Raw genomic sequence first — 24,485 nt, 5'->3', positions numbered from 1 at the left:
TTTTTTAAAACTTTTTCTATAGGGAATGTTTTATAGCAGAAAGTAAAAAATAGTTTTTTTCTTCAACATTGTTGCTCTTTTTTTTTGTTTATAGCGCAAAATCTAAAAACCACAGAGGTGATCAAATACCACCAAAAGAAAGCTCTATTTGTGGACAAAAAGGAACATTGATTGTATTTGGGTACAGCGTTGCACGTCCGCGCAACTGTTAAAAGTAACGCAGTGTCAAATCGCAAAAAAGGGCCTGTCATTAAGGGGGTAAAACCTTCCGGAGCTGAAGTGGTTAAACAATGGTCTCTTAGAGGCTAGTCATTTGCATTTAATAAATCTTGAAAGGAAAGAGAGATAAATACTTGGCTGTAATTTGGTTGAAACATACTAATGCTGTAATAAGGATTTGGAAGCATTTCCATACAAAGAAATACAGATCAGGCTTTTCATTAATTTTGTGGGAAAGAGCTAAAGGTCTCTGTAACCGGACAGATTTTTATATGATGTAGAGTATAACAGAAACTGACAGATAACATCGTTGGTTTAGATTCATTGAATATAAGCAAGATACTGATATAGATTAGCAAACAATACTCACGTTTAATAACACCCCAATAGGGTGTCTTCCACATATAGTATTATGATACTTCTTCAAGTAATTACTAAATGGCACAGGATCTAGTTGTTCTATAATACTCATACCCTGAAAAAGAAGGAAAAAAGTTTGTAAAAAAGGTACAGTTGTAAAAAAAAAAAAAAAAAAAAAATACCACTACTTTTGTGAGTTGGTAAATTAATCAAGGTATCCAAATGCGGTCCTTGCCAATTCTAACACTATACCACTATCCAGCACATTTTTCTATTTTTAAAGCTAAGGTTTCTTAAAATAAATAGTTGTACCCCAGTGTGATTTTTTTTAGTTATTTTTTTTTTAAATGGTAAACAAATGACTGTATCTTACTGAAATATTTCATACTATATGTTAAGCTGACTAAACACTGTTTGAATTTCAGCCCGCTCCTGATAGGCTGAAAATAGCAGATGGCCCTAAAGAAGCCAGGAGAGAAATGGTTTGTGCCAGCTCTCTGGAAATCAAAGCTTTGTTGATCTACGTTGTATAAAATGGATAAACAAAATCGGTCTCTCTCCCCCCCCCCCCCCCCCCCATGTACTGTATACGGAGAGTCAGAGAGAAGATAAAATTCAGTTGTGATCCTAAGGCTCCATGTACACGGGGCGTTAGAAAAAAACGTGCTGCAAAGCTAGTTCTGACGCCGCGAAAAAGCAGCTGTTAAATGTGCTTTCAGTAGCTTTTTCCATTGGCGTTTTTGCACGTTTGGCCACGTTGCTTTTAGCAGCATTTGTTTCTGCCTCCATTCAAAATCAATGGTTCCCTATGGGAGCCTATTGATTTGAATGGAAGGCGCACCGCAAGTCGGATCAGGATGATGCGACTTGCGCTGTGAGAATCTTGAGGGGGAACTCCACGCCAAAATGGGAATGAAAACTGCGTGGGGGTCACCCCCAGGTTCCAAACCAGGCCCTTCGGGTCTGGTATGGAATTTGAGGGTAGCCCCACGCCGAAAAAATGGCGTGGGGTCCCCCCCAAAATCCATACCAGACCCTTATCCGAGCATGCAGCCAGGTAGGGCAGGAAGAGGGAGGGGACGAGCGAGCGGCCCCATCCCCCCTGGACCATATCAGGCCACATGCCCTCAACATAGGGGGGTGTTGGTGCTTTAGGGCAGTGGGAGCTCTGCACCCCCCACCCCAAAGCATCCTTGCCCCCATGTTAATGAGGACAAGGGCCTCATCCCCACAACCCTGGCCGGCTGTTGTGGGGGTCTGCGGGCAGGGGGCTTCTCGGTATCTGGAAACCCCCTACCCATTCACCCCATAAAAGGCAGTGTATGTAAATAACGACAGGAGACATAGTTACATAGTAGGTGAGGTTGAATAAAGACAATAGTGCATCCAGTTCAACCTGTGTAGGTGTGTGTGGCCGTAATCATCTCGCATACCCCTGAATGTTCTGATCCTTGAGATGTACGTCTAAGAGTCTTTTGAAAGCCACCATACTTCCCGCAGAAACCACCTCTTGTGGTAGAGAAATCCACAATCTTGTAGCTCTAACAGTAAAGAACCCCCCACGTTGCCTGAGGTTAAAACGCTCCTCCTCTAATCGCAATGTATGCCCTTGAGTCCTCATGCACTCCCTACGACTGAATAGCTTTTTTTCTATGCCGAGATCACCATTGAGATATTTATAAATTGCCATCATGTCCCCTCTCAGGCGTCTCAAGCGATTGCAGACGCTCTTCATAATTAAGGTCCTCCAATCCCCTAATTATCTTAGTTGCCCTTCTCTGGATCCTCTCCAGCTCCAACAGGGGTCTCCTGATGACGTCACCTGGCAGCCACGCCCACAATGGCTATATAACAAGCTGTAGAGACCGGCATAATCACCAGAGACATCGTCTGAGGAGGACCGGAGGAAGAAGAGCAGAGGGAAAAAGAGCAGAAGAGCGGACAGCAAAAGAACCGAGGGGGAGAAGACCAGATGAAGATTTTTAATAAACTTTCCAAAACGTCTCCTGTCGTTATTTACATACACTGCCTTTTATGGGGTGAATGGGTAGGGGTACAGTGTATACAAACAGCCGCACCAGATCGGTGTACCAAGCCCGAGTAGGCCAGTCCGGAGCCACTAAAATGACTAATCCCTTCTGCCTGCCTCGATCCTGTGTAGAAGCTTGAGAGGAGGGAAGGCTTAAATCAGCCGATATTGACCCCCACGGGGCCCCTAATGCGTCTGTGGCGTCCGCCAGAGGATCCCTTGACCGAGCCACAAACCTCTGCACCTTTGTTAGACACCAACAGATCCACCTCGGGTGTGCCCCACCGAAGACAGCTGATGAAACCTCTCCAGATGACCTCTCCAGAGGACCACTCCCCTTAGTCCAAAGCCTGCAGACTGAGGTAATCTGCCTGCCAAATTTTCCACCCCAGGAATGTGTACAGCAGAGAGGGCTAGAACGAACCATTCTTCCCACCCTAGAATGCTGGCTACCTCCAGAGCTGCCAGGACACTTCTTGTGCCCCCTTGGTGATTGACACAAACCACGGCCGGGGCATTGACCGATTGTCTGAATCATTGGACACAACGTCTTTAGGATTGTCCAGTGCGCACTCACAGTCTGATCGCTCAGAGTTCCAAGACATTGATCAGTAGTCTGGACTCTTCCAGCATCCAGATCCCCTGAGCAGAATGCCTGCGGAGGATGCCTCCCCAGCCCGACAGGCTGGCATCCGTGGTGACCACTGTCCAATACATGGGGGAGGAAGGATTTTCCCTGCCGAAGTGCCAGAGAACAAAGCCACCATATCAGGGACTCCCTCGTTTCCTGACTCAGCCGGATCCGATTGTCCAGAGACTGGAGTCTTGCCCCAGTTGGTCAGAATCTCCCTTTGCAGGGACTTCCTATGGAACTGTGCAAATGGAACCGCCTCAAAAAAGAAGGTAGATACCATCAGGCCCAGCACCCGCATGCAAATCTGGAGGACAGCATGAGACGAATTGCAGCCTGCAATTTCTGGAGTTTGTCCAGAGGAAGGAGCACTCTGGCTAAGGCCAAGTCCAGGGTCAGGCCCAGATAGTCCAGCTTCGTGGACATAACCAGAGCAGACATCTGAAAACTAAGAATCCAGCCGAACTCCTGCAGAGTTCGTATTGTGATTTCCAGGTTTTATACCCGAGCAGAGGGATACTCCACTTGCAGAAGATCGTCCAGGTAGCCCAGTACCACGATCCTCCATTGGTGTAGCAAAGCTAGCACCGGGGCTAACACTTTTGTGAAGACCCAAGGAGCAGAGGGGAGACCAGAGGGCAACGCCACAAACTGATAATGTTCCTCTCCCACAGTAAAGCGGAGAAAACACTGGTGACTGGCACATATTGGAATGTGAAGGTAGGCATCCTTGAAATCGATAGAGGAAAGGAAATCTCCCTGACACAGGGATGCCACCACCATTCAAATGGATTCCATTCTGAACTACTGTACCAGCACAAAGCAGTTGAGCGCCATGAGGTCCAGGCTTGGACGCACTTTGCCTTCCTTCCTGGGAACTGTAAACAGGTTTGAGTAAAAGCCCTGAAAATGTTCCGAAGTCGGAACTGGGACAAGCACCTCATGAAGGAACAGGTCTTGAACGGCCCCAAACAGACTCTGTAAACGGTCTGGGGACAGGCGCAAGTTGGAAGGACAAAAACCATGCCGGGGGACAAGAGCAAAACTCGATCTTGTAGGCGGCCCGAATAACTTTGTTCACCCACTTGTGTTACACCATGGTCCAGAAACCAGCGAAGATTTCCCCCCACCCCCAATATGGGTGAGGGTGCACCTTCATGCTGAAGGAGCCTTAGCCACTGGTCTAGAGAAGCCTGATCTTGGCTTGCCAGACCAGGTTCTTTTGGATCCTCATGAAGAGGCCCTGAAAGGCTTCGAGCCCTTGTCAGTCAACCCTGAGGGACGAAAAAAAACAAAAAAAAAAAAAACTTATGAGCTGAGAAGGAAGGCTCATGTCTACAAGGAGGTTCCTTGCCGTTAGTAGCCTGCGGAAAAAAGTACTCTTCACCCCCTGCGAGACCTTTAATGTCATCCAGGGTAGCTTCAAACAGACAATCTCCTTGGAAAGGAAGATCAGTCAAGGCCTTTTTTTGAAGTCTGATCCGCAGACCAGCCGAATGACCACTGACAAAACAGAGAAGCGAGCCATCAGGGGAGCTATATTCAAAGAGGCATCACAGATAAACTGCAACCCCTGGACCAGCTGGTCCGCCAGCTTGGCAAAGGCGGGGGGAGCTGTCCCCCCCCCCCCCCAGTTCATGGCATAAAAGCTTAGCCCACTCGATCAGAGTCTGCGAAACTAGGGGAATGGTGAATACCGGCCACATTGCCGAACCAGCCAGAGTGTACATATTATGGGCCACAAAGCAATAAGAGTGAAAGATATTTATCTAGCCAAGATCTCCTACGAACATATATTCACTCACCCTGCGCTCTGTACAAAACACATGGATTAACAACTTGATGTAAAAGAACTGACACAAAGTCTAAGCAGTTGTTATAAAAAATTGAAATGCATAGTAGGTGTTCTATGGATCATAAGCAAAGTACGCAAATAAACCAAAAAACACTAACAGCGCTATAAAACAAGGGACATCCGTGCCCGCGCACAAGTCCATAAAACAGTCTATTCAAAGTTCCAATCACCAGATGACCGGTGTAAATGAGCCCTTCAGAATATCCACCTCTCTCAAGATTTGGTGGTCATTAAGCGTACTACATGCCTTCATTAAGGTTGGCTTCCTGTGAGTAGACATCTTGAGGGGAGAGGGGCTCTTTTTGTGTGTTTCAATAAAACTGTCTCTGCGGAATTACACTATTGTTTGCCCCCACTCTGTTCATTTTATATACTTGGGTGGACGGAGTACCACTGTGGTAAGAAGGCAAAGAGATTCGGTTCTGGAGACGTGTATCTTGAGAGAGGTGGATATTCTGAAGGGCTCATTTACACCGGTCATCTGGTGAGTTCCCATTACAAGGGGGGGAGCACTTGGCGGTGGTGGAAGTGTGGTGCTTTCAATCCAGGTCCCTCACACCTTTCCCTTGAATACCAGACTCAGGGTGATACAGGAGTCTCCATGTGGAACTTTGAATAGACTGTTTTATGGACTTGTGCGCGGGCACGGATGTCCCTTGTTTTATAGCGCTGTTAGTGTTTTTTGGTTTATTTACGTACTTTGCTTATGATCCATAGAACACCTACTATGCATATTATGGGCCACAGCCTCCGCGTTTCCGGTCAGCCGGATCCTTAAAGGCCTTACCTTGTTTAATCTGGAAACTGGAGGGTCCACCACTGGTGGCACAGTCCACTTCTTAAGGGACTCCTCATAGGGATAACGCCTAGTAAATCGCTTATGAACCCCACAGGAACGCTTTGGTCGTCTCTTTAACGAGAATTTTGTCAAAATAGGCAGGGAAAGGAAACACCTTTGCCGCTCTGGATGGCTTGCGAGTGCCAAAGGGTACCTGCGCTCCTGTCGCAGCTTCAGCTGCGTCCTCCATTATTAGGGTTTCACACACAGATACAATCAGTGCATCCACCAGCACCTTTTTGTGCGCGGTTGCAGACGTGGAGGAATCATTGTCACTATGAGGATTCCAGGCGCGTGGTTGCAAACCCAGCAGGGTGACCAACGTCCGCAGTGGCCGAATCAGATTCAGGATCTGACATGAGGCAGGGGAAGGCGGGGGGCACTTTTTTCTAGCCCATCGCCCGCAAGCCTCCACTAATCGGGACACAAGGGACTCCAGGACTGCCGTCAGTGCATGGATGGATGGTTGGGACCAGGATTGCCCCGCAGCCTCAGAGAGGGGATAAGGTGTGGAAATGTGCTCCAAAGACTCCATGAGTCACCAGGGGGACCCCACAAAAGATAAAACACTGCTAAGGGACAACCCCCACCACGCTGGCAGCACCACCCGGTTGCCAGGCATTAGCACCAAGCTATCTTTAGCAGAGAGGGAGAGGACCCCACCAGACTCACCACCCGCCGAAACAAGCGACTGCAGCCACCAGGATAATGCACTACACATGCGGTGATCAAGAAGTAAAATCATCCAGGAGTCAGCACCAGGGGATGAGCCGAAATCGCCAACCACAGGGCTCCACTATCATGGCTGCCACTATTTTCAATGGCAAACCACAGCAAAATGACCACCAGACTATACAAAAACATGGGTGCAAGTATAGGAATACACAGGCTAAAACAAAATTGGTGGCACCACAAGGCATACAGGAACCCAGGAGGGAGACCAGGCCTCGGACAGATCCAGGCAGGATGGGGGGGCCCTGGCAGGAGCCCCCACCAAGTAGAACCCCCCTGCAATAGATAGTCTGTCTGCCCGCACACCCCCCGGCCCCCCATCGCTAGTAAGCACCCTACACCCACCCCATGAACAGTGGCCAGACCACCCAAACAGCCCTAGCGTATCTGGAGGGGAGCGGGAGGGTGGGGGCAGGTGAGGGTCTCAGCAGGGGAGGGTGCCTGCGAGATAGAGAACCCAGGGGTTTGACCGTCTCAAGGAGGGGCCCACGTCAACCCCAAAACCCTTCAGGAGGAGGAGGGGGGCAGCTACCCACCATACCCCTGCCTATAAAAGTGATTCCGTGGCGAATCTGCCGCTTGGACCACTTATGATAAAACGGACCGCAGGCCATGTAAGAAAATTCCGGGGTTATGGCAGCTATCTGCTGCCATTACGCCGGTATTTAACGTTGAAGTAGGGACGTTAATACACGGTGGGTGGTCTGGAAGTGGTTAAGCTAAGGGGGATTTTCTCCGTGAAGGAACAAAGGTTCATCACATTCAGACATTAGCACAAAACTGAGGGTTCATAGTTTCAGGTACAATTATAGGGGAGTTACCCAGGGGGTGTGTGTTTCAAAGCTCTACCAGTGTCCAATCACCTAAAAGTACACAAACTATAACCCATATTGTATGAATATTCTGCCTTTGTCCTGTATTGTACAATTAGGAGGTTTGATTTCGCTAGAAGAGAATTATCTCTGACAACATCCACTAACCCTCTGTACCAGGGTGCAAAAACATACCCGGACCAACCAAATTCCATTAGGAATACACTGGTGCTACTATAAAAGGCTACTGAAGGAGGATTGCTTGCAAGTCTCATTTTCCATTTCTAGCCCATCTAAACCACATTTGCCCATGATGATCTCACAAATTGCTCTGGATGGAAACCTTATACTGAAGAATTAAAGAATGGTTTGAAGCTGGCCTTATGACTTTCCATAGAAAAGTACTTAGGAAACACAAGATGGCCTCTGATGGGTATGGTCATAAAAGTTTTCATTTTGGAAAAATAAAGACCGTACGCCCATTACCAAATATTTAAAAGAAGAGTGCTCAGAAGTGTAATAAAGAGAAAGGTTTAGTGATTTTGTTTTTATATATTTTCTATTTAGGCAAGTGGAACTTTTAAATTATTTGCTTGCTTTACAAGTTCAGTTTGTTCATTTGAAACAAAAAGGCAGTTACAAACCTCAAAAGCTTATTTACAAAAGTGAAGGACTTATTAGCATTAAATCACTTAACAGCTTGGTTTTAAAAATTTCAGTCAGACAGGAAGCCACAGCATTGCTGTCCCTTTTGTCAACAGTGCTTTGGGAGTCCTTTTTCATGTATACACATCCTATACAGTTTCAAAAGGCATAAACAAACAAAAACGAGTTACCCTGACAAGCAGAATTAAACTTGTGTTGGGAAAAAAAAAAAAAAAAAAAAAAGAAAACTGTTAGCAGGTAGGGCCACTCTGTGCCATGATGTAACTCCTGTGTGCATGCATAGGAGTCACATCACAGCACAGCCATTCAAGCAACAGAGGGAACAGAGGGAACGTGGAAAGAAGTTCGGGGGAGGGTGAAAGCACTTAGGAGCCCGACAGCACAGAACTGTAGGGCATTGTTTGATAGGCAAGTCAGCCCTAAGGTGTTAATAAGTGGTGCATACTAGCACAATACAGCAAAAAACTACCTGGGAACACATAAAAAAAAAAAAAAAAAAAAGTTTAATTTAGCTTTAAGTAGGAAAAAATATATATATATTCTTTAGCAAACAAAAGTGAGCCAAATCCCTTAGTCTGCAAACTAAAAAAAATGCATTGCCCAAATCGCAATAATGACCACAGCTGTTTAAAACAACCTCACCTGGCACATCAAATACAATAGTCAAAAATGAAATTATACAAAAAAGCACAAAATAACCCCCTTCGCCCCATTCATGACTAATGTAAATTAACCCTTTTATGACGCAGCAACATTCTGTAGTTTTAACTGTAGTGTTGCTTTAACCACTCTAGATAGCTACCGTATATACTCGAGTATAAGCCGACCCGAGTATAAGCTGAGACCCCTACATTTACCACAAAAACATGGGAAAAATCATTGACTCGAGTAGAAGCCTAGGGTGAGAATGCAGGGCGGCGGTCATGGTACAGGAGAATTCAGGGTGACTGGCATGGTGCAGGAGAATGCAGGGTGACTGGCATGGTGCAGGAGAATGCAGGGTGACTGGCATGGTGCAGGAGAATGCAGGGTGACTGGCATGGTGCAGGAGAATGCAGGGTGACTGGCATGGTGCAGGAGAATGCAGGGTGACTGGCATGGTGCAGGAGAATGCAGGGTGACTGGCATGGTGCAGGAGAATGCAGGGTGACTGGCATGGTGCAGGAGAATGCAGGGTGACTGGCATGGTGCAGGAGAATGCAGGGTGACTGGCATGGTGCAGGAGAATGCAGGGTGACTGGCATGGTGCAGGAGAATGCAGGGTACTGGCATGGTGCAGGAGAATGCAGGGTACTGGCATGGTGCAGGAGATTGCAGGGTACTGGCATGGTGCAGGAGATTGCAGGGCACTGGCATGGTGCAGGAGAATGCAGGGCACTGGCATGGTGCAGGAGAATGCAGGGCACTGGCATGGTGCAGGAGAATGCAGGGCACTGGCATGGTGCAGGAGAATGCAGGGCACTGGCATGGTACAAGAGGATCTGGGGTTGTGGGCATACTACAGGAGATGCAGTGCTGTGGGCATGGTACATGTGGACCATGCCCGCAGCACTGCATCCCTCGTAGTGTGCCCGCAGCCCATGGCAGGTAGTGAAGCTGTTTCACTTACCTGTTCCAGAGGCGCCTTCATTTTAAAAATGGCGCCGCCCGGCGCCGACAAGTCATTGCGCACGCGCCGCCGCAGCTCGTATACTTTCGGCTATTCCCGGCCTCTCCTGAGCGGCGCCGGGAATAGCCGAAATTACACGAGCGGCGGCGGCGCGTGCGCGGTGACATGTATGCGACGGGCGGCGCCATTTTTAAACCTTAAACCCGTCGGAGCGGACAGAATTTTTTTTTTTTTCCTTGACTCGAGTATAAGCCGAGGGGGACGTTTTCAGCACAAAAAAATGTGCTGAAAAACTCGGCTTATACTCGAGTATATACGGTAAATGATGTTAACATTTTTTTTTTCAGGGCATAGATGACCTCCAGTTAGGAAGCATCTTGCCAAACTTTTTTTTTTTAGGACAAAAATGCTAAGAGATAATGTAAAAATATTGGCTATTGGCACAAAGTGTAATCGTTACACAGCTATGGATTCCTATACTGGAGATACCCCATTGCCTGTGATTTACCCTGTTTATAGGCATCCTTTAAACCTTTCGCTGTCGGGCCCTGCTCTTCACTTAAGGTGGCCACATCTTTGCAATTTTTCATTTTATCATGCTTCACTATATATAGTTACATAGTAGTTGAGGTTGAATAAAGACAATAGTCCATCCAGTTCAACCTGCGTGGGTAGGTGTGTGTGGATGTATTCATTTCCCATACCCCTGAATGTTTTGATCCTTGAGATGTACGTCCAAGAGTCTTTTAAAAGTAGCCATACTCCCCGCAGTTACTACCATTTGTGGCAGAAAATTCCACAGTCTTGTAGCCCTTACAGTAAAGAACCCCCTGCGTAGACTGAGGTTAAATCTCTTCGCCTCTAAACGTATTGTATGGCCTCGTGTCCTCATGCATTCCTCGCGACTGAATAGTTTTTTTTTTAAGCTCAGATCACCGTTTAGGTATTTGTAAATCACTATCATATTTGTAATTTGCTATAGTTCTAGCTATGAAAGCATGAAAAATACCCCAAACTATACATTTTCTGAAAGCACAGGACCACTAGAATAGTAGCTAATTTTTTACACCCCACAATATTTGCGAATTTTTACATAAAAAAAAAATTGATATAAATACACAAAATAGTGTGCATAAATACAAGTTACAAAAATCCAACTAAAAGAACACTGAATTTATATGAATACATTTAGGAAGAGAAGGTATGTAAACTGTAAATAGGAAACTTGTGCCAAAAATCTGGAGGTTCGTACGCTTTTTGATAAAATGCAGTCATTCATTTTGTTAAAATGCAGCGTTATGTGTACCAATAGGTTACAGTACACTAGTACTGAGCTGGAAGAGCAGCGGGGATTAGGAGACACAGGTATAGAGGGAGGGGCAGGCAGGGCACAAATAGGGCAGCTATGGGGTTCCACATCTAGAAATCAATGGCTGCAATCAGCAGCTTGTCAGCCCCTAAGTCACCGCTATTTAATGGTGAGAAGATTGTGGGGCACCTCTTCGTTACAAGTTCATGGTCGCCTAGGCTCAGAGAAGGGAAAGCAGTTGACACAGGTCATACGTAGTTGGTTCTATTCCACCATACTATGTCAGTAGCAGGAAAAGGTTTTAAAAGAGTGTCCATTATGGCTTTTAAAAGAAAAATTACAGCGTTTTTCATTTTTTTAAGGCATACATAATAAGACTGGCAACTCAAAATGCCAGTCTTTTATATGTATGCCTGAAAGATGAAAAACACTATAGATAGTGAGGAAGGGATAGCATCTGTCAAGTTTATTTGTGGCTTGTATACCCTTTAGGGAGACTTTTCCTTACCTCCTGTTGGCAGTTTTTTTTTTCCAAATAATTTTATGATACCACTATCATAGATTGCATTAGGGTAAGGTAAAAAAAAAAAAAAAAAACCACGAACCCACCGCCCCTTAAAGTGGTTCTAAAGGCAGCATCCACCTGGTCCCTCGATACTTACTTAAGCCCGATCCAACAATGTGCATGAGAGCATCGGCTCTCCTGTGTCTTTCCTCATTGGCTCACACACCAGTGGGAGCCATTGGCTTCTGCTGCTGTCAATCAGACCGTGAGCAAATAAGGGAAGAGTTTGGGGGGACGGGTCCTAGCAGTGCTGTGTGTATAGACAAAGCTCATTCACAGGAGTGTGGCTCTGAAGCGAGCCTGCTCAAGTGCTCCCATAGCAAGAGGCTTGCTAGTGGAGGCACTGCACAGGGGGGAATGAGCCAGGACTGCCGGTGGCGGATCCAAAAAGAAGAGGATGGGGCTGCTCTGTGCAACACCATTGCACAGATCAGGTATGTATATAACAGTTTTGTTATTGTAAAACAAAACCATTTAAAATCACTTTAAGGCTTTAGAGCCACTTTAAATCAAGGTCAGTATAAGGATCTGTGAGTAAAGGATAGGCAAATCAATTAACGCCTTGCTTTCCATTAATGGAAAGCAAGAGATGGCATTGTAAGGACTGGGAATTGGGAGGAGCCGGGTGACATCACTTCTGGCTTATGGCCATAGCCGGAGGTATCCGGTGTTTGGCACCGCATCTGTGGTTTTTCGCTTATTGCTGTTTTTGTTCTACTCTGATGTAAGTGCAATTTTATTTATTAAACTGGATTGTTTTATACATACTACACCATGATGGCATTTATTTAAATCCGAGTGTTCACGTGGAATGGGAGCATTTTGACTACTATTAGCGAGTCTGCTATCTTGAAGGACACAAAGGAGAAAGAGAGTACACTAAGAAGCTAGGATTTCCTGTGGAAACTATCCATTTGTCCATCCATCCCGGAGGCAATCATTGATCCAATTGAGATTAATCTCAGACACGCTCTGTTGAGTGTGCAGTGAGATGAGCGGCTACTGCACACAGTCTTGGATTTGAGCTCACGATCACCAGACAACATTGTCTTGCATGAGTTTTGGGTGTCTTTTCACGAAGATTTATTTGTCCTAGTCACTTGTATTGGGGAATCACCCATTTATTCACTTTACGGACTATAGAATATGCTGATATTCATTTATTTGTAGTTTTATGGAATTTGTTGACGGATCTATTATGGATGTGTACTGATTAGTTTTTTTGAGATTTTATCCATCTGTACATTCAATTTATATATTTTTTACTATTCTCCCATATTTGCACCCTTTGTTTGGATCCATCTATTTTACATTTTAATCAACACTAAGGATACACAATATTTTGTTTATTCACCAAAAATATTTTATTTATTTATCCATCTGTACCGTCCACTTGTATTCGGATAATTGGGAATTATTCTGCCTAACATTATCTTCCCATATCTCTTTGTGAAAATACACTTTTCTTACTTCATATTTATTGCACAGATTTGTCCACCTGCACTGAATTTTTTTAGGAATATTGGAATATTTTAACAAAATATTTTTTCACTTTTTGCATACTTTTATACTTTTCGGATCAAGATTTCTACATGAATTAGCGCCGATTTTTTATGTATTCAATATATTGTAAGGACTAGCACCCTTCATCTCCTGGTTGATGTCAAGAAAGAATTTGACTGACTTGACTGGAAATACTGCATCTCCAAGCAATGGCCTACATAATTGAGCTGCCCCCATCTATACTCGACAAAACAAAAGCTCACTTAAGACTCCCCTACAGGTAGAATCCATGCCGATAGCTCCCTCTGACCTGATTAGGATTTGTAATGGTAGCCATCAGGGTTGCGCTCTTTGATCTTATATATTCGTGCAATCTTGCAGGAATTTCTTTTTTAGTCCTTTAGTAACTTTCAGGTTAATACCAATAATTCTACTGCACGCAACACTGGCCTTCCTTTAAGAGTCAAGCGGCATTTTTATTGATAAACATCTCCTTTCAATGGGTTCCACAGTGATTCAATATTCAGGGGTACAGAACCCAGCTAATCTCATTTGCTTATATAGCCTTAATTGCTCACCACTCCTCCATTCAAAACTCCCTCGGCTGAAAAAGTGGTTTGGTCATAGTGCATTTTTTTAAAGTGAATGCACTACCACACCTATGTCGTCTTACAAGTTTTACAGATTTGCGATATACAAGTCTGCCACTTTGAAATCTCTTACGCGATGTGTGGGACACCAACTCATGCACAGTTATATTTTAATCAGTTTGATGTCGCCCTCTTAATACAAATCTGTGCTCCTGACAAATATTCTAAATGGGACTTTTTGTACCAGAGACAAACTGTGGGTTGACAGGATAAAGGCACTTTCACCCATTCTTTTACTTCTCTTCCTTGGGATCACTCATGTGACTGACCACTATTATTCCTTTTCCCTAGGAGTGTCCCTCCTCTATTATCGGTTTGGGATAATGTGATATTTTATCTTATACTGACCCCAATTTTGGGAAAACCTCTTTTCTGGACATATGAGCCCCTCCCACCCCTATCACCTGGACCTTAATTTCTGGATCCCTTCAAACCACTCATGTTGCCTAAAACCTGCCCTGGCTCCAATATTTTCAGCTTCAAGCATTCAACAAACACACACAAAAAGGTGGTGTCCATAGAGATCCTACTTCCATTGAAGATCTAGGTCTTGCTGAGGAGGGTCTGTATCATGTCATGTCTCCCTTATACAGTATATGTCCTTGTTGCAATATGCCAGTTCAAGCCCTCCCCCCTTTATATAAAAGCTTGGGAAATGTAACTGGGTAAACTGCACAATTGGGATCTCAAAGATACTCACATAACTAAATTGCCTCCACAACTCAAGAAGCAAGTTATATGATCCAGAAACGCTGGTAGAGCTAGCCCTACAACATTCAAAGGGTTTTCCTTTTTGCATCAGGTCATTCTTGGCGCTGAGACACGCTGCGGGCTATGCTACATATATGGGAGGTTTTGTCCTGCACTAAACATTTCAACACCTACAAGACTGTGACCAGCTCAGACATCCCCCATAACTCCAGAAATAGCCCTGCTCTCTGTGTACCCGGATTCCCTCTAAAATTCAAAAAGGGCCTTCTCTGCATCTAGGTTAGCTCCCAGGATTAGCTTTCCCCAGACACTGAAAGAAAGACCACACACTTCTACAATGCAGGGACGGATTACTGAATTGACCACTCGGTTCTACAACCACTTACATGAATACCTAGACCACTAGGATCGTTTAACATGAATTCCTCAACGCTCAAAGATCCCCTCCCTTTCTGTACTATGCTTAATAAAACCTAATGAAAGTGTATTCTGTTAAAAAAAAAAAGAAAAGAAAAAAAGTCACCTCAAAATAAGTAATTGTTGAAAAGAGTAGGCGAACCCCCAGATTTTGAAAATAATCACCAGGATGGGAAAAAAAAAAAAAAAAAAAAAAAAAAAAAAAAGCACCGCAGGAAATAACATACTATTTATTAGAATAGATCAAATCAATCTCCCAATTACGTAAACCAAATACTTTACACCTAGCCCTTTCTTAGATAGTCTGTCAAGAATTAGACCCCTTGTTACTGTATCCTTGCGATTTGGAACTTCTACCACCCCCTTCACTGGTCCTCATTCTTAGCTCATATTCGGACTAAGATTTGGCCCCTTGAATCGGTAGCATGTCTGGAGTTTGTCCAAATATCATCAATCCTGGCTTAGTGTGTTCTTGGATCTGGCTCTTTATTACCCAACTTGACTGACTTTGGACATTTTTACAGCCCTTTCTTGCTTATATCTTGTGGATACAGATGAGGTAAAGCTGGAGACCCCATCTTAAGTGTCAAAGTGCTAATGCCATCCACATCATCAGGAGGCTTTGCAGAAGATCTGGTGCTTTTCAATTTTGTGCCCCAAGGGAGTCTGCACGCAGGGCCGCCATCAGGGGGGGTACAGCCAGTACTCCTCTACGGGGCCCTGGCACATAGGGGGGCCCGGACAGCAGGAAGATCGGTAGGGTGACAGCATACCTCCCAATGTGGGCAGGACTGTCCCGCTGTACAGAGGCTTTGTCCGGCATAATTCTGGGGATAAATGTTACCTTCTAGCTCAGAAGGACCTGCAGCAGTGGGAACATTTAGAACAGCCAGGGATTGGCTAACAAACCAGCTGGGTGTGCACTATGTAGCCACAATGAGAGACTGCACCTGTCAAATTCATGCTGTGATGTCGGTAATGGGCGGGACTGCTACTCAGACCCGCCCCCTGTGTCAAGCAACACGTGCATAGGGAAAAAGGAGAAGGAAGATATGGCAGCAAGCAACAGAAAGGTATTTTAGAAAGGTAATCATGTGGAAGATGGGGGACCTTTGGGGAAGATAAGGGCAGAGGAGAGGTGTGTGTGTGTGTGTGTTGCAGAGGTTGTAGCAGCTGGGAAGAGGTGCAGTACAGAGGCATTTACGTACATTCGCTACTATGTACAGCTTGGTAAAGCACTACTCCCGATTTTTAACATTGTCCTCAATGGAGAATCTTGGTCAACTTGGTATGGCACTGCTTCCTGTCTAACATTTGCATCTATGGGAAATCTTGGTCAGCTTAGTAAGGCACTACTCCCCATCTAGCACTCTCCTGAACCCTATGCATAATGCACTCCAGAACCCTGCATTCTGTTTCTACCATTCTCCTGAACATATAATGCATTTCTGACCCCTGCACTCTGTACGGGGATGGGGTTGTGAATTTGTGGAGGGATTTGGGGGGTTGCGCTGTGAGGGGTGATTGGGAGGGATTTCTGCTAGGAAGAGGGATTGGGGGGAGGGGGTGATAATATAATTTTGATATTTTCGGTGGAGGGGGCGGGCCTGTCAGGTAGGCTTTATGGGGCCCCAGGATTTCTAATGGCCGCCCTGTCTGCACATATCACTGCTGACAATTTTATTGGGACTAAAAACTTGTACTTGTACAAGGATTGTGTGGATCACCAAAATGCAGTATCTTAATTTTATTATAAAGCACACCTGTCACATGTACACAAAAATTAAAGCGGTATTAAACCAAAAAGCAAAATATTGCTGCTAGCCAATTCTTAGATGTGATGGCCGTTTCATTTTTTAGGGGATCCTATTTTCATCTAGTATCCCAGCCATTAAGTTTTTTTCACAAAACAAACTCTTCAGTAGAATGAATCAGTTTACAAAGTGATTCAAATTATTAGCTTTTATTTATTTATGCATAACCTTTATCCCTAGAGGGAAAAAAAACAAAAAAACACTGTTTGCTGTAACGGATTATAAAGTGCGAGCTGGAGTTTGGCTTTAATTTGTTAATGGTTCTAGAAGCCAAAAGAAAAGAAAAACAGATGCAGCCGCCACATTTATAGACTGATAAGCTGCAATATAATGGGATTTTTGCCTTACAGTAAAATCCATTTCTCTGATGTTCATTGACGGACACAGCTCCTGATTCTTCTTAACCATTGGGTTATACTGCCCCCTACAGGAGTAGGACACTAGGCAGGAAAAAGCTAGACTACGCCTATGAGCAGTACCAGGGGGTATACACCCACACTCAGCTATAGGCACTCGGTTTTGTTACAAGCAGGGTCAGAAGAAAGCCAACTCAACCGAGGGGTGGGTTCTGTGTCCGTCAATGAATGTCAGAGAAATGGACTTTACGGTAAGACAAAAATCCCATTTTCTCTTTCGTTCATTGGCAGACACAGCTCCTGATTCTTCTTAACCATTGGGACGTCCCAAAGCAGTGTTAAACCTGAGGGGTGGGAAAACCGCAGTAAAAAAAAAAAAAAAAAATTCCCAAGGCTAACCATAGCTAACCAGGTAACATGTAGCTCAACCAAAACATCTTGAGCTCACCTGAAAAAAAAAAAAAAAAAAAAAAAAACACAATACACCCTCAAAGACAGCAGCCTGCAAAACTTGCTGCCAAAAGAAGCATCCGCAGATGCCAACACATCCACTTTATAAAACTTTGTAAAGTGTGCAGAGGACTAGATGGTCGCCTTGCAAACCTGCATCACTGATGCCTGATGACGGAAAGGAGGTACTAAGTGCTCGAGTAGAGTGTGCCTTAACAGGGAAAGGAGGAACCTGACCCTTAATTGAACAGGCTTGAATCACTGTCTGATCCATCTGGAAATGGCCGCAGCAGAAACAGCCTACCCTTTGAGGTCCAACCGTGAGTACAAATAGTGAGTGACTTCCCAAAAGACTCCGTAGCTGCCAGGTACATCCTGATTGCCCGAACCACATCCAGGGAATGCAGAGCAATTTCCTTAGGATGTTTAGGCCCGGGACATAGGGAAGGCAACAAAATGTCTTCATTCAAATAGAAAATCAGAGATAACCTTTGGAAGGAACAACGGACAGGGACGAAGAACCACCTTCGCTCTGTAAACCAACAGGTAGGGAGAATGACAGGACCACGCCGCCAGCTCCGACACCCTGCACACAGATGTAATAGCCACCAAAAAGGCCACCTTCTGGGACAACGTAAGCAGGGGAACCTCCTGATATTTTCAAAGGAAGATTCCTGGACAACTGACAACACTAATTTGAGGACCCACGGTGATAATGGAGACCGCACTGGAGGAACCAAGTGTCAAGCTCCTTAGATAAAGGTAATCACAAAAGGAAATTGTGGCCAATAGACATTGAAAGAAAACCGCCAAGGCCGAAACCTGGCCCTTGATGGTACTTAAGGCCAGGCGCTGCTCAACCCCCCATTTGGAGGAAAACCAAGGTCTGAGCCACCGAAGAGGAGCGAGTAAGAACCCCAAAAAACTAACCACGCAACGTATGTTTTCCAAATACGTTGGAAGATCTTTCTAGAGGTAGATTTCCTAACCTTTAAACAGCGTAGGAATCACTGTTTCAGACAAACTATCCTTCAGCACCTTGCTTTCAACAGCCAAGCAGTTAAAACCAGTGACTGTAAAGCAGGATGGAAGATTGGTCATTGAGACAGCAGATCTTCCCTGAGAGGAAGTCTTGCAAGGAGCATCGGTGACCAGCTATACCAGATCAGCATACTAAGACCAGCAAAGCCAGCCTGGAGCCACAAGACAGACTGGAATGCCTTGCTGCCTCAATCCTATGTAATGTGTACAGCAGAGAGGGCTGGAACGATCGTTCTGCCCACCTTAGAATGCCGACTACTTCCTGATCCAGCAGGACACCTATTGTGCCCCCATGGTGATTGACCTAAGCCACGGCCGTGGCATTGTCCAATTTAATTCGTCCCCGACATCCCTGAAGACGAATTGTCCAACTATCCAAACAAAGTCTGATCGCTCAGAGTTCCAGTACATTGATCCGCAGTCTGGACTCTGGGTCCAGACCCCCCGAGCACAAGCTGTGCCGAGGACACCTCCCCACCCGGACAGGCTGGCATCTGTGGTGACAACTGCCCAGTACAGGGGGAGAAGGATTTCCCTGTCAAAGTGCCAGAGAACAAAGCCACCTCTAGAGACTCTCTAGAGACTGGATTCTTGTTCCATTTCACCAGAATCTCTTTTTGCAGAGATCTCATGTGGAACTGTGCAAACGGAACCGCCTTGAAGGTAGACACATTCAGGCCCAGCACCCGCATGCAAGCCTGGAGGAATGACCGTCTGCTGGACAACAGAAGCTGAACTGCCTCCTGCAATTTCTGGAGTTTTTCCAGAGGAAGCAACACTCTGGCTGAGGCCGAATCCACCCAGATAGTCCAGTTTTGTGGACGGAACCAGAGCAGACTTCTGACGGTTCAGAATCCAACTGAACTCCCTCCGAGATTGCAGAGTAATATCCAAGGTGTCCATCAGAGCAGTCGAAGACCCTGTTAGCAGAAGATCGCCCAGGTACCCGCGATGCCCCACTGAGGCAACAATGCTAGCACCGGGGCCAACACTTTGTGAAGACCCGAGGAGCAGAGGCGAGATCAAAAAGTAAAAAACTTCAAAGTGATAATGCTCCTCGCTGACGGCAAAGCGGGGGAAGCGCTGGTGACTGGCACATATTGGAATGTGAAGGTAGGCATCCTTGACGTCGATAGAAGCGAGAAAAATCCCTCAGATGTAAGGACGCCACTTCCATGCGAATGGACTCCATTTGGAACTTCTGTACCCGCACAAAGCAGTTTAGCACCTTGAGCTCCAGAATTGGACGTACCTTGCCTTCCTTCCAGGGGGAAATGTAAACAGGTTGGAATAAAAGCCCTGAAAACATTCTGAAGCCGGAATCAAAACAATCACCCCATGAAGTACCAAGTCTTGCACTGCCCCAAAGTGACCCAGTAATTGATCTGGGGACAATTGCAGGTTGGAAGAGAAGAACCTTTCCGGAGGAAAAGACGGAAATTCGATCTTGTAGCCAGGCCGAATGACTTTGTGCACCCACTTCACCTGTTCCAGAGGTCCAAATCAGCGAAGACGTCCTTCCACTCCAGATATGGGTGAGGGCGCCCCTTCATGCAGAGGAAGCCTTGTCCCCAGGTCTGGAAGAGCCCCTCATGGCTTGCCAGACCAGGTCCTCTTGGAACCACCAGGGGGGCCGTGAAGGACTTTTATACCTCGAGTATCAAAAAAGCATGAGCCGAGAAGAATGGCCCACGTCTGCAACAGGGCTCCTTGCCTGCGGCAGAGTACTCTCTCTCCCCCCCCCCCCCCCCAGATACTCTTAATGCTTTCACCCAAGGAAGCTCCAAAATGGCGATCCCCCACAAAAGGGAGATCAGATAAGGCCTTCTTAGATGTCCAGTCTGCAGACCAGCATTGTCAGCCAGATAAGACGCCGAAGGACCACTGCTGATACAGACAGCCTAAAAACAAAGAAGCCACATCCAAAGAGGCATCACAGATAAACTGTAGCCCCTGGATAAACTGATCCGCCAGCTCCACAAAGGCAGTGGGGAAGCCGTTTCCCCTCCAGGTCCCGCATAAAAGTTTAGCCCACTCGTCAATTTGCGACACCAGGGCAATAGTAAATACCAGCCTAAGCTGAACCAGCCATAGTGAAACACATGGTGGGCCAGAGCCTCCGCTCTCCTATCAACCAGATCTTTAAAGGCCAAGGACTCCTCAATCGGAATTAGGGTAGCTTTATTTAACTTGGAAACCGGTGAGTCCACTACAGGTGAGACCATCCACTTTTTAAGCAGGGAATCTTCATAAAAATACCGCATAGCACTTCTCGGTTTTCACAATAAAAAAGAAAAAAAAGAAAAATGAATACCGCATAGCAAAACGCTTAGGGACCACAGGAGTCCATTTTGGACAACCCCACTGTTATGTGACAATGTTGTCAAAGTAAGTGGGAAAGGGAAACACCCCACGCCACAGAGGACCTGTGGTGCCAAAAGGGACCGGTGCCTCCGACGCAGCATCTTCACCAGGTTTAAAATGTCACGCTCTAAAACAATCAGTGCATCCTCCAGCACCTTTCATGCATGGCTAGAGGAGCAGAGGAAACATCCTCACTGTCTGAGCACTAATGGTGCGTGGACGCAGACCCAGTAGGGTGATTCGCGTCTGCGACGGCCGAAACAGATGCAGGATCTGATGGACAGATGAGGCAGGGGAGGGCAGTGGATGCTATATACTAAGGTCCCGCAGAAAAACAATCAGGGGAGGGCCGCCGACACAGGGTCCACGAATGGACCACCTATTGGACCCTGCAAAAAAACAAGGGGGGGGGGGGTCGCCCTCCAGTTGCCCGCACAATAGAAAATGCCCCCTTAAAAAGGGGGCCGCCCGCCGTGATGTGGACGCGTAGGCAGGGTATCCCTATGTTCCCGCAGCGCTAAAAGGAGTAGGTGCCCTCCACAATAATGGCAGCATGGATGCCATCAAAAATTAAGCCGCCCCCACAGCGCCACCCCTTGCAAATGAAGTGCCAAGCTGGCCGCATGGCCTACTAGGTCGTAAGCTACGGTTCCAATTTGTGTGGAGGGCCGGCCGCAAGTGCACTATCCCAGCCAGGATCACTGCCCCCCCCCCCCCCCCCAACAGAGGCTGACTCGCCTGCATGGCCTAGTAGGCCGCGGCCTAAATGTTTGTGGATGCCTAGCCGCCTGGGTGCGAACCTCAGTAGTGTCGACCACCCAGGGGCAGCAGAAGGGAGGGCGGATGCCCAGACAGAGGGTAGTGGCTTCATCCACCCTCAATGGGGCTGCCCCACATAGCTCCGGCCACAATGCTTCAACCTAAATTTTGGGCCGGATCTGACCGGGTGAGGCGCGGATGCCTAACCATTCGCTCCCCCAGACCAACAACTGCAGCAGGGAGCCCAAAGGACATCCCTGACCTAATTACGAATCCCCAGGGTAGCAGGGGAACCCTGCTCAAACACCCACCCCCCCTTGTTGTGCACCAGGAAAAACCCAGTCAGCAGCAACTCCAACTGTCCCCTGCCCTTATGAGCATGTGGCAAAAGCTTAATGTGGGCTGGGGGGACTCGGGGGTCCCCCTTTCCCAGGGAGGGGCCCACATCCACCCCAAAAAACCCTCCAGGTGTAACGATGGTTCGGCTACTTACCATACCAGGAACAGGGTGGGCACCGCTCCTGACAGACCACCGCTCCATCGGGATGTGGGTGGCTGTCGGAATAGGAGGAATGCTGCAACTCAGGCCGAGGCCAGGTCGTATGCACCCTTGCGAGACGTTTAACTCGCAGGTCAGCCCCCGTCCAGTGGGACTAGGTCGTGGCCGACCTAGCGCAGAGCTGAGGCTTGCGTGCGCTTGCTGACCAAACTGGGGGGACCCACTGCATTTAGATTATTCAGTCCATCGCCCAGTCCGACAGTTGATAGTAGATTCTCACAGGAACAATATAACAAAGATAAAAAAATCCATATAAAAAAAAAAAAAAAAAAGAAAAAAATTGCCAGGAAAAAAGATCCTAGCAAGTAACTAGGTCCTTACTCCTGACTAGGAAGGGGGAAAAAAACTGAGTGCCTATAGCTGAGTGTGGGTGTATCCATCTGGAAATGGCCGCAGCAGAAACAGCCTACCCTTTGAGGTCCAACCGTGAGTACAAATAGTGAATGACTTCCCAAAAGACTCCGTAGCTGCCAGGTACATCCTGATTGCCCGAACCACATCCAGGGAATGCAGAGCAATTTCCTTAGGATGTTTAGGCCTGGGACATAGGGAGGGCAACACAATGTCTTCATTCAAATAGAAAATCAGAGATAACCTTTGGAAGGAACAACGGACAGGGACGAAGAACCACCTTCGCTCTGTAAACCAACAGGTAGGGAGAATGACAGGACCACGCCGCCAGCTCAGACACCCTGCACACAGATGTAATAGCCACCAAAAAGGCCACCTTCTGGGACAAAAGTAAGCAGGGGAACCTCCTGATATTTTCAAAGGAAGATTCCTGGACAACTGACAACACTAATTTGAGGACCCACGGTGATAATGGAGACCGCACTGGAGGAACCAAGTGTCAAGCTCCTTAAATAAAGGTACTCACAAAGGAAAGTGTGGCCAATAGACATTGAAAGAAAACCGCCAAGGCCGAAACCTGGCCCTTGATGGTACTTAAGGCCAGGCGCTGCTCAACCCCCCATTTGGAGGAAAACCAAGGTCTGAGCCACCGAAGAGGAGCGAGGAAGAACCCCAAAAAACTAACACCAAGCAACCCCCCCCCCCCCCCCCAGACTGCCCAGTGAAGCTTTTTCCTGCCTAGTGTCCTACTCCTCTAGGGGGCAGTGTAACCCAATGGTTAAGCAGAATCAGGAGCTGTGTCCGTCAATGAACAAAAGAGTAATCACATTTTCGGTCTTGTGTTTAATACCAGCTTAACTGAAATGACACCCTTAGATGCTAAGCAGACACCATCCAGAGTCAAATCAAGAAATTTAAATTCAAAATGATTTCACTAATAATCCGTGAAAGTCACATACTAAATTTAAATTATCAGCAAGGTTATTCTAAAATTTTAGAAAATCATTTTATGGGAAGTAAAAGAAAAGAAAAACTGTACATTAAAAACTAAACACATTACTTACCATTCTGTCTAAGTTTTCAATTGATCTATATATTTCTCCTTGAGATTCATCATAATATGTATAACGAAATCGCTGACCTGGAACATAAGACATAAAATAAAAAAAGTCAAAAATTGGTAATCCCCCCCCACAATGGTTAAAAAATGCAACTGGGAGAGAGAAAAAAAAAAAAAAAAAAAAAAAAAAAAAAAAAAAAAAACTTAGCTCAACGTGGACATTCAATTTTAAAACACATATAGGGTCAATGCATTTCCACTCCATGCCACCTCACTATACTAGATCCAGTTGGTACTCAAATATTCTTTTCTCCTAGCACAATTGTTTTATTCATGACCCCAAATATCAGGCAGAAAACAATTCCACTTCCTATGTCAACGCACAAAACTATTACCATCCCTGCTGCTCTCATGTTTATAACAAGGGTAGCAAAAATATCCAATTCACATTAACAATGGAAATTTCTCCTGAGCTTTATGACTATGTGGACTCTATTCCTTTTCGCAGCCTCAGTGCAGCCCAGAGCTCCAGTCTTGATGCGCCATTCACTCTGGAAGAGGTGGAACTGGCCCTCAAGACTTTTCCCAAACATAAGACTCCGGGCCCAGACGGCTTCCCCGTGGAATGGTATTTACATCATGGGGAGCTCTTACTGCCACGGCTTTTATTGCTCTTTAAAACAATATATGATGGGGTTCTCTGCCTGCTTCTCTGCGTGAAGCCCTTATAGTCTTGATTGCAAAACTTAATAAGGACCCACACTATTGAGACTACTACTGGCCCATATCGCTTATTAATGTCGAACTTAAAATCCTAACTAAAAT

General features: G+C 46.1%; 1 protein-coding gene across 1 annotated transcript in view; it reads right to left on the bottom strand.

The window, feature by feature from the left end:
- MEMO1 (mediator of cell motility 1) overlaps nucleotides 1–24,485 on the bottom strand; it is a 70,922-nt gene that overhangs the window by 9,191 nt on the left and 37,246 nt on the right. Inside the window, exons 7-8 of the mRNA XM_082252322.1 lie at nucleotides 23,665–23,741; nucleotides 590–694 (exon numbers count right to left, since the gene is read on the bottom strand). Of these exons, the coding sequence (XP_082108448.1) occupies nucleotides 590–694; nucleotides 23,665–23,741 (182 nt within the window). The remainder of the gene's footprint in view (nucleotides 1–589; nucleotides 695–23,664; nucleotides 23,742–24,485) is intronic.

Source organism: Pelophylax lessonae (genome assembly GCF_965119305.1).
Source record: "Pelophylax lessonae genome assembly, chromosome: 3".
NCBI lineage: Eukaryota > Metazoa > Chordata > Amphibia > Anura > Ranidae > Pelophylax > Pelophylax lessonae.
Note: the sequence above shows the minus strand (reverse complement) of the source record. Positions and strands in the feature narration are given on the sequence as shown.